Genomic DNA, 14,491 nt, shown 5'->3' on the forward strand with positions numbered 1-14,491 from the left:
TTATGGCCCTCCTCTCACTTGGCCAGGATCTTGTTCCTCTTGGTCGGTGAGAAATTCTGAAGCTGCAGAGACTCCTGGGTGATGAACGCCACCGCCAAGTGGAAGTAGTTGTTCCATAACTAGAGCGGGAAGAGCGGCGAAGGAGGAGTTGAATGAGAAGGGTCATCAGTGTTTAAATTATAGCATAGAAAGGAACAAAAAAAAGTTGTCGCACCTGTACTTCAAAGTCGTCGTTATTGAGGAACTTTTGGTTCATTGTCTCGGCGTACGTGTTGATAGCTCTCAGGAAAACTCTGGCGGGCAGAAAAAGAGTGAGCACAAGCACGAGCAAAGCACACAGAGAGGTAGTGTGTTAAAGAAAAACAAATACTGCAAGAGAGAACCAGGTCATGAAACATGCTGAGGGGATACAAATTAGAGAACACGTGCCGGGAGAAAAATACTGCTTGCGACAAAATACAAGTTATTTACTGGTTGTTTGACGATTCGCGCACATATTTCACAGATTTTCAGACCCTTATTTCAATGTGAGGTCCAAGGCTGAAACCTTGCACAATAAATCACCTGGAAAAAAAAAAAGAACCTCCTAAATCTCCAGGCAATCGGGATGTTTAGCCCTCAAAATGCTTCATTTCAGCCTCCAGATGAAACAGACGCTCTTTGTTTTGGACCTATATAATAACAATAACAATACATTTTATTCATAAGGCACCTTTCAAGGCCCTCAAAGTCGCCGTACAACCGTTTAAAACAATGACGTAAGAATACAATCTTTTGCACCAGCAATAATGGAGGCAGTCGGGTATATATGCCTGCCTAAAAAAGGTGAGTTTTGAGGTGGTTTTTGAAGATGGAGATGGATTGGAATGTCTCTGATGTCAGAGGTGAGAGAGTTCCAGAGGCGCGGGGCAGAGTGGCTGAAGGCTCTCAGCCCCCATGGTGAACAGACGGAAGGAGGAGACGGTGAGTTTGATAGTGGAGGCAGACCTGAGGGACTGGGAGGGAATGCTGATGTGGAGGAGGTCGGACAGGGATGGAGGGGCCAGGTTATGGATGGCTTTGAATGTATGGAGGAGGATCTTGTTAGTCAATGCGGTGTTTAATTGGAAGCCAGTGGAGTTTGGTGTGGAACAGGGGTGATGTGACTGATGACAGGGGCTCTGGTGATCATACGGGCAGCTGCGTTCTGGACCAGTTGGTGCACATGGAGGAGTTTGTGCCCTATGTGAGGTCACGCAGGGACAATTTCCAAATGTGCTTGTTTGAGTACACACTTCCTGTAAGGCGGCACGAGTAAAGGAAGGGTGGGTTTTTCTCATTGTGAGGTAGTTTGTTGATACGCCGGAGAAACGCTATTGTAGGAAAAGAAGTGAATTTTACAGATCATTGCACCTTCACGACAAGGTTGGCTGGATGAGGGCAACTGCTGCCGTGTTCAAGTCGGTACAATTACCGCACATTACTAAAGATAAGAGGGGAGAATGAGTCTTTTCTGACTCCTCCGGCTTTTTATTCTCTGCGTACAGAGGACAGACTCAGTCAGTCTGCTCACCCCGGCGTCCTCCTTTTGTCTCCTATCTCTCCCACTCCTCCTGCATCAGTCTATCTCCCCTCCTCTCACCCCGGCATTCATACTCCTTATCAGCCCGTCTGCTCCTCTGACACTGCACTAGCCTCCAGCTCACACACCACAACAAATACAACTTCCACATCATCAGCACGCAGAGAGGCACGCACACACACGCACACACATACTTGCAAACCTTGGCCACATCATCTCTTTTCCCATCATCCCCTGATTTTGATCCCAGCTCTATATCGCTACCCTTTCGACGTGAGATTTTATTTTATATTTTTTCTGGTGGCTCCGCGAGTCAGAGAATATCAACACTACCCAGGACTTGACTCAAACCAAACAGGCGCAGCCCCGGCTTTGTCCGTCATCGAGGCAATTTCTGCATGTTTGTGTCCTAGCTCGTATGTTACCTGTTCTGCACCATGATCATGGCCATCCAGTCAGAGGGGTACACATGTTTCCCAATGAGATCCATGAACAGCATGAAGGACTCCATCAGGAAGAACTGCAGCAGACAAGAGAGTCTTAAGACATTTGCCGGTGTGTGTGTGTGTGTGTGTGTGTGGGTGTAGCACTTACCACAAGATCAGAGGTTTTAGTGAAAGTCTCTATGTACGTGGCATAGTGACGATCATCCATCTGGCTGAGGATAGCTGTCATGCACGCCACCACTCTGGACTGGAGAGAGGCGAAGCATCAAAGCGTTAGTGATTGTGTGTGTGACAGAGAGAGAGACACAACACTACTTCCAGCAGCTGCTCTTAAACCCACCGCCAGGCTCTGGAGGCTGAGGCGTTTAAATCACATATTGTTGCTGCGTCACGAGGCAGCCTGACGAGAGCTTCAAAGAAAACATCTTGTGTCATTTTCCTAATTTATCCCAGAAGTTGTTAGACTTCCGTCCAAACAGGACACACACACAGCTTCTAAATCTAGAATAAATGGAGCGTATAGGGCGAGGAAACCACTGAAATCCCGGTGTTGCAGTTGTATTAAATGTTTAATGATTATCAACAAATGTTAGCAGTGCCAGGAAGGGAGCCTGGCTTTTTCCTCCACGGCCAAATTGCATTCTCCGAGTCATAATGTGGCCTTGCGCCAGCAGGAGAGACGGGGGATAAAAAAAAAGGGAGAGGGAAAGATCGGAAATCAATGTGAGCCTCTATATAACGCAAATTAAATAAATGCTTTTATAAAAACAGAACACCTGCAGCACCAAAGGGAAAATAGAGAGGGTAATTTTGCACACGGGTCCCATTTATGGGATTGAGAGACTCGAGATGCAGTCAATTTCAGAGTCACAGGCAGGGAGGCGGGGAGTCGCCGAGCACAGTGTGGCCTTACAGCCTGTTGAAACCCGGCATTAAAAGGTCCTTGCATTCAAAATGACTTGAGAGGAAAACAGGAAGCGCTCCCAATGTTACTGTTCATCACACAGCGACGCCGCCATGATGAGCTATTACACTGTGACACACCGTACACGCTTTTTTTTTTTTTTAAGAGCGTGGAATGACTGGAATATGTTATAGATCAGCAAACATTTCCCATTGGCTCAGCAGAAGGCAGAACACCACTGATAGTCCTTCTGATAATTGAAAAATAAAAAGGACTCTTTTGTGATGAAAGGAAATATTACAAGTGATCTTGTGTTAATGTGTTTTGCCAAGAAAAGCCTTGAATTGCACTTGATGTACAGTATTTACTTGACTGCGCACACACATGCCCAAACACCAGCAGAGTCACAGCTTCCACTTTATTCCCATCGTCCAGTCCATCGTCCATTATTGAATGTTAATATTGACACTGACCAAATACAGCCAATACAGCGACGATGTCCATTTATTCTGAATTCATTGCAACTTCATTATTAGTTTAAGTTCACAGTTTGACACAATTTTTGCCAACCGTTTCCTAAAATCAGATTTTTTCTTCCCCTTAACAAAAGTAACTGCAGTTTTTGGTGACGCATGACCAGTTTCCTTTCATTCTTTAGGCTCTGGCTCTCAGAATGGACGAGTTTGATGATTTTATATACGCCATGGATACAAAGAGGTTTTTCACAACTGTCTGTAAGAACCTACCATCCCAAGGGGGGGAAAAAAAGAAAAACCAGTCAGCTGCTGAGCAAAATCCATGGCAACTCTCCATAATCAGAGGCTGAGCGGAAGAAGATTTAAAGTCTAAAAGATTAACCTTCCAAGAGCCTGCGGTTGACCACGGTGATGCTGAAAATTAAGCAACAACTGACACCCTGCAGAATCGGGCTTGGCACTTCTGTTATTTTCCCCCTTTCCAGCTCCTTTTCATCTGACACATTCACTTTTTATTCCTTCAGCCGTCAAGCCACAAACAAACCGGCCTGATCCTCACATCAATGAAAGCCGGCGGGGTGTGCGTGTGTGCGTGTGTGTGCGTGTGTGCGTTGGAGCGAGTTCAGCTCGGACAGCTGGATACCACGAGGAGAATGACTCATGAAGAACATGGTGTTTAATAGTGTTTTTCCGGAAATGTGGCAGATGCACAGGTGAATCCGGTGCCAGCGTGGAATTATCCTCCGGGGGGGTGGCGGACAGAAAAAAAGCAGAGACAGCGATGAGGCATGATGAATGGCTAATTAAAGATGAAAGATGAGTGACTCCCAATATGGTGACAGCTTCATCGGGTCAAAATGAGCGGGGTGTGTCCCTGTGTGTGTGTGTGTGTGTGTGCCTGTGAGTTTGAGCGACAAAGTCCTTGTGCTTGAATGAACTGAAAAAAAAAGAAAAAGAAAAAAGAAAAAACAGTTTTTAACTTGGATTGTTTGGAAAAAGTGACACATGCATTTTTGATGACTTCATGACGATGTGTGCTCCTGTTGATGGATGGAGGGAGAGAGAGAGAGAGAGAGAGAGAGAGAGAGAGAGAGAGAGAGAGAGAGAGAGAGAGAGAGAGAGAGAGAGAGAGAGAGAGAGAGAGAGCGCGCGCGTGTGCGAGTCTAGGTGCATTCACCACCGTCCTTCAGCTAACTTTGGCCGAGCAAAGGAGTGACACCCTGTCATCACACTTTCTCTTTAAACCTCCCTCCCCTCTCATGTAGCCATGACACGTTCGCCTCCTTAAAGGCGCCTGAAGTTAAAACTGGGATGAGCGAGCGGTGAAGATAATGCCGAAAAGGGCAACATTTCAAATGTCGTCATATATCTCTTTTTCCTTTTCAGTTTGGCACCAAATGTGACTGCAGTTCACGTTGACACAATCTTAGAAACAAGCAAACAGCTTCAACCTCAGCTGTGATCCATAAAGAAGATTCAAACTTTGATTTCAGTGTTGCACTGATGCTTTTTTTCCCCAGGTGTGTTTCCAATGTATTAAGGCCACACTAGTCCATTCCACACTGAAGTTACTGTGCTGTGAAACAAATCAGTTCTTGGTGGGAAGAAAGAAAGGATTGGGTCAGATTTGCATGGAGGCAAAAAAAAACACTTCTGTCAGCTGAGAGGAAAATCGTCTTCAAATCAGACCGAGACAAAACACAAAAGTAAACAAACCTTAACGCGAATCAGCGAAAAGTTTGCTCAAATTGCTTCCATTTCCATAAAGTGGATTTGACGCCAAATCGTAGGGTAAGAATCAAACGACATTTGCTGCGTTTAAGTCCTATGTCCCAAATGTTCCTACATCACAGCCTGAGCATCACCACAGTGTCCAGCTGCAGACTCTCAAGGTCGTCAGCAGTGACTTTGACCTGACCTTCATCATGTTTCAGGCGACTTAAAAAAAAAAAAAAAGTATTATCCTGCAACCTCATCAGTGTAATCTTATTTATTACAAACATAACACAAAAAGCTAGGAAATTTGTGTTTGACAGAATCAGAGAAGATTTGTCACATTTTTCATGGGTGCAACCCAGACACTCAGCTCTGCTGCTCCCCCCACAAATGCATGTTCCTTACAAGTGTGGCACCATTTAAAAGAGAAATAAACAGGCTTTACACTGATATAAGATTTATTTCCAAGAAACATTGTTACAACAAAAAAATAATCTACCAAACACAAATTTCCTATACTTTTCGTGTTGTGTTTAGATTGCGCTCTATTATTTACGTATTTTGACGTACGTTATTAGTACAAAAAAACAGCCTTACATATTTGCCATATTACATTTTTATGTGTGTGTTTTGCTCCAACATCAACTGCACCTCATCCTGCCTCTGTTTGCCGAGCTGAAAAACCTCCCGATTTAACATTCACAGTGAGGCACATGCGTGTGTGTGTTTGTGTGTCGGACCGCTGGTCACGTGTCGCGCTGCCCTACTTGGGCGTAATTGGTCTTCTCCGAGGACTAATACTGTCAAGCTCCCTGAACGACATCTCCACACACACACACACACACACACACACACACACACACACACACACACACACACACACACACACACACACAAAAAACAAAACAACAAACGTACAAACGTGGGGTCTGTGTTGCGCTCGTCAAACAGCGTTCTGGAGGGTGGAAGGTGTTTCATCGACGCCTCGCGCCACACGCCAGGACACGCCGGGTGCAAATGAGTCTGTGTTGTGTGTTGTGTGTGTGTGTGTGTGTGATGATCAAAGTGTAGACGGGTCCGGTTTGTTTGACAGACAGCGGCGGATAAAGAGGGCTCGCAGCCCGCGTCCGGGCCGAGGCGAGGCGATGGGGGGCGAGGGGGCGGGGGTTTACGCAACAGCCAGGAGATTACTGACAAAACAGGACACAGATGCTGTGAGGTCTGGGATTTCTCTCCCCCCTCCCTCCACTTCACCCTCCCCCTCCTCCCATTTATCTGCAGCTGCTGGCTGCGGCCTCCCTCAATAATGCATTAACGGCTGCAGTTTCAGCGGTGAGTGACGGTGACGCTTTGCCTGACTCACATCTCAATGTTGCACCTCCCTCCCCCCCCCAAACTACCCCCCGTCCCCCTGGTGAAGCAGCGAGGTTCATTAAGACAACATCATAAAGCAACACAAACACCGCAATGGTGTGTGTGTGTGTGTGTGTGCCAACAGTCTGAAGGCAAATGGCATTGGACAGAAATCCATGTGTCATTTAAATTCTCAATCCTCTGCTGAGCTGGTTGCGCTTCCTGTGTCTGCAGTGATCATTTTGTGATTATTTTTATTTTCCTTGTGTGCTTATTTGTGTTTAATTGTCTGCCTCTCTCGGCCAGGTCGCCCTTGTGAAAGAGGTTTCACTCTCAATGGGTCTTTTGTCTGGTTAAGTGAAGAACTGGGATGACATGGTGTGGGGCTGAAATGATTATTGCATTATTATAAAGGCAACTTCTGTGTGATTGAAAAAACCTGAATGAATATATTCACCGCACGCACGCTTTGCAAAATTGCACAGTGTCGGATCGAACGCTGCCAAAGATCCTCTGTGTTAATAACAGATGGCAGCAAATTGGTTAAATTTCTTTATCTTAATTTGTCATCATTACATAGGAGGTGATAGTCAGACAGTACAGAGAGCACCTAACTTCCCCTTAATTGAACCAGAGGGGCTTTTAATTATTTACAAGTGTGACCTTTGATTTGACGGAGAGATTGTTTCACGTCCGCTTTCAAATCCGACGTTGTTCTTTTGTGTCCGACTGCAAAACGCGTTCAGTCCTGCGAGTTAATTATCGCCATTGAGATCCCTCGTGGGATAAACAGCCAAACAGTAATTAATGCAATTAAATATAATTAACATATAATTCATTTTGAATTAAGACAGAGCATTAAGGCATTAACTCTGACAGCCCTAATTTAAATGCTTAAAGTGTTTGGCTTTAATCTGTGGGAGGAGCCTGAGTGTTCAGAGCCTTTCAGGGATGAAGCGGCGGGGAACCGAAGTCGCGGCTCGGACACGCGGCCAGTTTCTTTTTTTTTTTTTTTTTTCGTTTCGTTTTGGCTGCGCTCACAACGGCGAGGCATAATAAATCAGGTGCACTCGAGGCAATTAACCCCTTAGGAAGGGCGAGCGGGGCAGACAGTTGCGGGGGAACGAGTCAGAAGCCAGCGGCACGGCGGCGGCAGCTGAGCCACAGGAGCGACATCAACAAGCTTTGCTTTACAGCCCGAGCGCGACAGAATGTTCATTAATTCATAATCAGCTCTGACGACTCCTGCCGCAGTGCTTCCACTGGGGCCCCTAACCCAACTGCGGTCTCCTCACCGGCATCCCCCACTTCACTCGCAACATGTTGGGATCCTGCTTTGGCCTTTTCAGCAGGACAGGAACACACACACACACACACACACACACACACACACACACACACAGACAGACAGACAGACAGACAGACAGACACACACACAATCAAACGCACTCATTCACTGTTGAGAAAACAGATCAATGTGTCCTGAGACTCCAATTTTCCAGTCGGTACCGAGACACCCAATCAGGTGATATAAATTAAGGCGGGCCGGGGTAGAGCAACGGGGCACATGTCCAAAGGAATAATGAGGAAAAAGAAGATGATGCCCCCCAACCCCCACCTCCCCCGTTTCAACCTTCAACAGAGTATCGAGCAAGTCAATTCTCGCAGCATCAGCAGCCGCCGTCCCAGTGCCTCTGCTGCACCCATGTGTTGCTGCACCGCGCTGTGTCTCCTTATGTAACGTGCGCAGGAGCGTTTAACGCAGTGTGCGCCTGTGTGTGTTTGTGCTTCTATCTGATCAACACACCCGCACGCCACCCTCGCCCGTCGCAGCAGGGGTCAACCAAAATACAAGGTGAGTCAACCACTTTGCAGCGGCGCATTCATCACAGGTTATTCTGGGCCAGCCGGGGGGAGGTGGGACGCACTCACGTGGACGCTGCATCAAGGGGGCCACTCAGGGGACACAAACACACACACGCAAAGACAGGAAGTCGGAACCACCGCACGGCGACATCAACCTTATTTCTAGTGCGTCTGATCCCTGCGATTCTGTTTGCAATTATTTGCTTCATCTGCAAAAAAAAAACCATCTTCACCTCGTCAGATCATGCTAGAAGCAAACACGAGCTCGACGTTTCCGTCCTTACTGATTCACGGCAAATGAGGAAATTAATTTGCTGACTTCCTGTCGCGAGAAAGACAAAGCTCTGGTAATTAGGCATAATTAGAACCTGATGCCGTGCAGCGTTTAATCTCACCCCTCACCCCCCTCCCGCACTTTCTGCCTCCCCCACTTCGCATCCTCTTGGTGTTTTTGTCTCGTCTGCCTTTAGGAACTGGAATTAGGTGGGTGTTGAGTGGGACGAAAAGAGGGGGGAAAAAAGAAAGAGGAAGAGGCGGGAATGCTGGTGAGTGTCAGACGCAGATGGAAACAAGAAAGAAGTGGCTGTGAAGGGTAAAGTGGGGCAGAGATGAACGAGGGCAGCGCAGACGGCAAGTGAGCAAAAGACTCGGAGAGTGACAGAGTGATGGGTGGATGCAGGATGCAGGGGGGGGGGGATGGGGAGCGGCACGAGCTGGCGTTAATGTGGGGAAGCGGAGATAAAAATAAAGCGGTTTGTGTGTTGTGTTCGTGTGTATGTATGTGTGTGTGTGTGTGTGTGTGTGTGTGTGTGTGTGTGTTTCTCCCGCGTTCAAACGTGTGCTGTTTGTTTGTCCCCCCTGCTGCTGGCTCCTCTCCCGGGAGCAGACAACTTCTGTGCTGCCAAAGTTCCACTTGGTCCACCACCGTGCCATGCCTCGCCTCGGGGTCAGTGCTGACACACACACACACACACACACACACACACACACACACACACACACACACACACACACACACACACACACACACACACACACACACACTGAAAACCACACTAACTGGGGCATCAATTAGGAGACATAGAAATGGAGGAAAAGACGAGGAAATGGTAGAATAAATATAGGTGCCAGTGCCAAACACGCTCAAGCCAGAGCCTAAGCAGAGAGAGTGGGAGATGGTGAGGGGGCAAAGGAGGGAGAGAGAGAGAGAGAGAGAGAGAGAGAGAGAGAGCGAGAGAGAGAGAGAGGGAGGGAGGGAGGGAGGATCAGTGGCGGTGCGTGCAGACGAGGATCAGCAGCAGCCCAGTAAGTCTGAGGAGGAGACAGCGAGCAGGAGACTCTGTGCTGTTGTGGACTAAAGGGACTAACGGGGGACATGAGAGGGACACGGACAGAGGGGGAGGCACGGAGCGCGCACGGAGCGCGCATGGAGCAGACAGGAGCGCAAGACGAGGTGAGTCGCAGATAGAGAGACAGAGAGAGCGAGCGAGAGAGCAACGGGTGGTGGTAGTGGTGGTGGTGGTGGTGGCTGACGGGGGGTCAGAGAGGATGGAGGACTTCACACAGTCTGTAGATAGACAGTACAGGTAATACGAGGGAGTGGATTCTTAGATGTGACGCTCCGCTGTGACCCCCCCCCCCCTCCTTTGAGGAATCTGAGCAACGCTCCCGAAGCCCACGACGGCACAACTCCAGAAGTGAAGGCTGTGGAGGTGGAGGTGGAGTTGAGCAGCAGCAGCAGCAGCAGCAGCAGCAGCAGCAGCAGCAGCGGGTCCACCTGGAACCCTGGAGCTCCAACCTCCTCAGACCGCAGCCATGTATTAGTGAGAAGTTGAAAAAGTGTGGAAGCACTTCCGAGTGTTCGGGTTTTTTAGCAGCGGAGCCTGGTGACGATTGTGCGTGTCTGCGTGCGTGTTCAGGTGACATGGATTCTCAGAACACAAAGTCACACCAGGACGTGCGGCAATACGGCCGAGTGTGTGTGCGCTGTACGCCGTGTGCGTTGTCATGGGACATAAATGGCAACTTTGGCTTTAAGCGAGGATTCCCGAATGCTTCTGTTGACGCGCGTTTGCGTGCGTGTCTGCCGCTCGACTGCTATTAAAAGCCTCTGAACCATCATCATCGTCATCAGAACAGCCAGTGTAGCTTTAATATGGGATTATATTGCAATAACCCTTCTCTTATACACTAATGCGTCCCCTGCGCATCTGTGCGTGTGTGTGTGTGTGTGAGAGAGAGAGAGAGAGAGAGAGAGAGAGAGAGAGAGAGGCAGAGCAAAACCCCAACATACTAAATACAAAAATCTAAAGAATAATTTGAAGTCATAAAAAATCTTGTACAATAACTTTGACTTTGCAACTGCAAATACAAAACATTAAGAGCTCACTCTGAAATGCCAGTGAACAAGGTATTTTCTTTATGAAAGCACCTCTGATGAATAAATCATGAGTGTTTTAACGTCAAGGCATCTTGGAAATATGCCGCAGACCAGAAGTGAAGAGAGCTTTTCTCCGCTTCCCCCGCTGGACGACGACGTTCGGTCAATAAAAAAAACAGCCGTCCTTGAGTTTATTCACAATTGATGACACGCCTGCATATTCCCCATCTCTCTGTTTCATTTCAATAAATTAAGAAGCATCCCACACCGGCGTCACTGGTTTGATGATTTAGAGGAAAATTTGCTCCGTATCAATAAATGATCAGGAGCAAAGGGAACCGGGGGGGCCTGTGAGAAGCGACTGTGGGGGGACGAGAGAGGAGCGGGAGCCGAGATCAGCGGGCTAGAATACGTGTGTGCACGAGCACGCGCCGCTATCGGGACCTGCACAGTGTGACGAGATGAAATCGGGGGGGGAGGAAAGAGTAAAGGACAGGGTGCCGCCGAGGAGGGCAGGAGGAGAAGATGGATGAGACGGTCAGGGGGGATGGATGAAGGGCAGCGGGTGCAACAGGGTGGGGAGGGGGGAGGAGCAGGGGGTAGGCGGGGTGAGGGAAGGGGGCAGGAGAGTGAGATATAGACGGAGGGGTTAATGACGGAGAGATCGGCCAGGGCGCCTGGACGGACGGGGATGAGTGACACGCTGCGAGGAGGAGAGGATGGGGGATGGAGGAGGAGGGCGGTGAGCAGTAAAGGAAGGAGGGAGGAGGAGGCAGCGGAGGAGGCAGGGTGAGGGAGATGAAGGGATACAAGTTTTAAAAAAAAAAAAAGCAAAAGCAAAAAAAAAAAAGAACCCAGACATATACTGCGCTGTTTGCCGTGCCGGTGTGTGGTCAAGCAAACACAGCTCCTCCTCCAACATTGACACTTTCTGTTTATTCTCTCCTGAAAAAAAAAAAACACTTTATCTTTTTTGTAATCACCGGTTGTCAAATATTTGATGGGAAAATGCCTCATAAATATTCACTCGTGGCTTGGTTACTTCCGGCTCAGCGGCTTCACAAACATGCCTCCAGGCAGCCTGCATCGCAAATATTAATTGCAGTACGGTGCAAAAAGATTCATCTGCATTTAGGTTTTTCGTCACAAAGTAAAGGAGCAAAAAAAAAGAAAAAGACAAAACATTCACACATGCATAAATTGAAGACAAAGGCTGCTCTAAACACATATTTTGGGTAAAGTTTTGCAGTCAGAGGTGAGAGTCAACTCACTTAACGGAGTCCCTCAAATGTGAAATAAAGATTAATTGCCTGTTAGGATTCTTATAATTATTATGGGTTACCCATCATTAGCGGTGGGCGCCTTAAAGATGAGGCTGACGAGAACAAAACGCTCCACAGCAAAGGTGTCGCGAGGCAGGAAACAGTTTCCGAACATCAAGAAGGTGTGACGTAGCCGGTGTGGGGGAGGGAAAATACTGATAGAGTGGTCACATCTGAAGGATGTGACCATCGGTTCTCCGCATTTGACCCATCCTCCCTTGAGGGAAGAGCAGCAGCAGCATCAGGGTGGATCTCAACCTCCAAGTCCGACCTTAAACGCTGAGGTGGTGGTGATGGTTTTTATAGCTTTCGAACCCACAACCTCGCAGTCTCAGGCACTCTACCGCTGATTTAAATGAACGTTTTAAAGAAGAAGACTATTTTCTATTAATTTAAGACAAAAAAAAAATCCCCTTCTGGTTCAAACAGGCTTTTTTTTTGTTTTGTTTCCGTTCTTGCCACTGAACTTTTGAGGAATGATTTGCATGCCGAGTCAGTTTTCCAACCCGCTGCACAACGTGCAAATTCTCTCTGTGGTCACAACAAAATCTTGTTTCGGGACAATTGGTGCTATTTGTCCAATCACAACCCTTTGGAGGCCTGTCCCGGTCCAATGACACATTTATACAGGGGGTGGTGCGGAATCTTAAATTCCCTTTTTGGTGCAAAGGCACAGAATGAACTTCCTGCTCAGGCAAGGACACACAACGGAGAACCGCTACCGGCGACAGAAGAGAGGCGCCTCATGTGTTTTTCATGACTTCTCTTTTAAGTGAGACAAACTTTTACATTTTGATTTCTCTCTGGGCGTAAATAAAAACAATTATAACTATTAACTATTAACTTATTCAAACTGCAAATGTTTAAAAAGATAATTGTCTCCAAATAGAATTAAAGCAGCTATTCATTAAAACCGTACTTCCTAACCTCAGCTTGAAAATTGGCCTTTAGAGAGGCACACACGCAGCGGGAGGACACACACTCCACACTCCAGTTATGCAGGCTGTGCTGAGTTTCTTAGCTTGACATGAACACGGGTTTCTGTGTCTTCGAGCGGCTCAGTCGAAAAGCTGATTAAAGTGCACTGGCTAAAAAAGGGAGAAAAAGAAATACATTTTTGCCCAATTAAAATTCAGAGCAGGCGGCGGAAAACTGAACGGCCTTTGTGTTGTTTAAACACTCATTACCGCGGCCCTGGTCCATCTACATCATAAGCGCTATAACGCTAATCACATCGCCGACTAGCGGGCAATAACGACGGGAAAAGAAGAGTAATGAAGGGCGTCTGTGTGGCAGTGTTTGGCATGCGCAGACCGCCAAATGAACCGCAAGGGCAACTGTCAGAGAGAAGAGGGGAAATCAACTTTTATCGCGACTACAGCAAGAAAACGACATCCTTCTTCGGTCTGCACCGAATCCTATCACACCTACTTTAATTATAAATTTGCGGCTGTCTATTATTCCTAAAGAGCTGAGAGAGGACTTTCACTACATGTGCTGAATTCACTTTTTTTTTTAAGTGTCACTTTCATTCAGCGGGGAGTGGCGTTGGAGTCAAGGCTGTAATGACCGGATCAATCCCACTGATCTGTCCGACAGTGCCGCTGTCTTTCACCCTGTCGGTCGTCAGTCGCTTCAAAACAAGTCAGAGCAGAACTTCTTGACGGTCTCACAACTCTGACTTAACAGATCACTGTGAACACCACCGACAGCGCGATTCAAAAAACGTCGAGTTTGCCGTGAGCCGTCTGATTGTTTTAGCTTTTTTTTGTGTGCTATCATTTATATTCATTGAAACATGAAATATTTATTGTTACGCTGCAGTGTGGAAAGAACTCTTGCATGCTTATCCGGATCGCCTCCGAGAGCCGAACATTTGCACAGCCGAGCAGCATTTGTTGTTGGGGGAGAAAAAAAAGGGCTGTAAGAACTCTTTGACAGCAAGAGTCCCTTAGCTGAATTAAATCTTAGATTAAACGGAGTAGCTCCAGAGGCTAACAGTGTAAGAATGGTGGTGGTAATAAAATGTCAATTCTTCATCAACCCCCAATCTGGAAACCTGCGGGAAAAAATTCCTGTTCTTTCTCTGTTGCCTGGAGCCCAAAGACGACAACAATCCCTCACAACTGCAGCACAAATGTTTCTGTGTTTGTTGTTGTTTCATTGTTGTTGTGAGAGGGTGAAAGACGGTGGGTGCAACAAGCAGTTGCGATTACGGAGCAGTAGAGTGAATCCCCACCATTGAAACACACACACACACACACACACACACACACACACACACACACACACACACACACACACACACACACACACACACACACACACACACACACACACACACACACACCCCGTCAATCGACAGTTGAAAAATGAGTCTCACCTTGAAGCGACAGGAGACTCGATCCGCTGGAGCCTTCGCTGCTCTGTCGCCACTGCAAAGCAATGGCCATGCATTCCTTTGCCC

The 14,491-nt window shown here is 47.5% G+C and overlaps 1 protein-coding gene across 2 annotated transcripts in view; it reads right to left on the reverse strand.

The window, feature by feature from the left end:
* Positions 1–14,491, reverse strand: part of dock2 (dedicator of cytokinesis 2) — an 84,758-nt gene that overhangs the window by 15,403 nt on the left and 54,864 nt on the right. For both annotated transcript variants that reach the window (XM_076046738.1, XM_076046737.1), the window contains exons 27-30: positions 2,156–2,254; positions 1,987–2,081; positions 215–293; positions 19–119 (exon numbers count right to left, since the gene is read on the reverse strand). In XM_076046738.1, the coding sequence (XP_075902853.1) occupies positions 19–119; positions 215–293; positions 1,987–2,081; positions 2,156–2,254 (374 nt within the window). The remainder of the gene's footprint in view (positions 1–18; positions 120–214; positions 294–1,986; positions 2,082–2,155; positions 2,255–14,491) is intronic.

The sequence above is a fragment of the Nelusetta ayraudi genome, unplaced genomic scaffold (assembly GCF_046127955.1).
Source record: "Nelusetta ayraudi isolate G7.1 ecotype Tasmania unplaced genomic scaffold, CSIRO-AGI_Nayr_v1 ptg000090l, whole genome shotgun sequence".
NCBI lineage: Eukaryota > Metazoa > Chordata > Actinopteri > Tetraodontiformes > Monacanthidae > Nelusetta > Nelusetta ayraudi.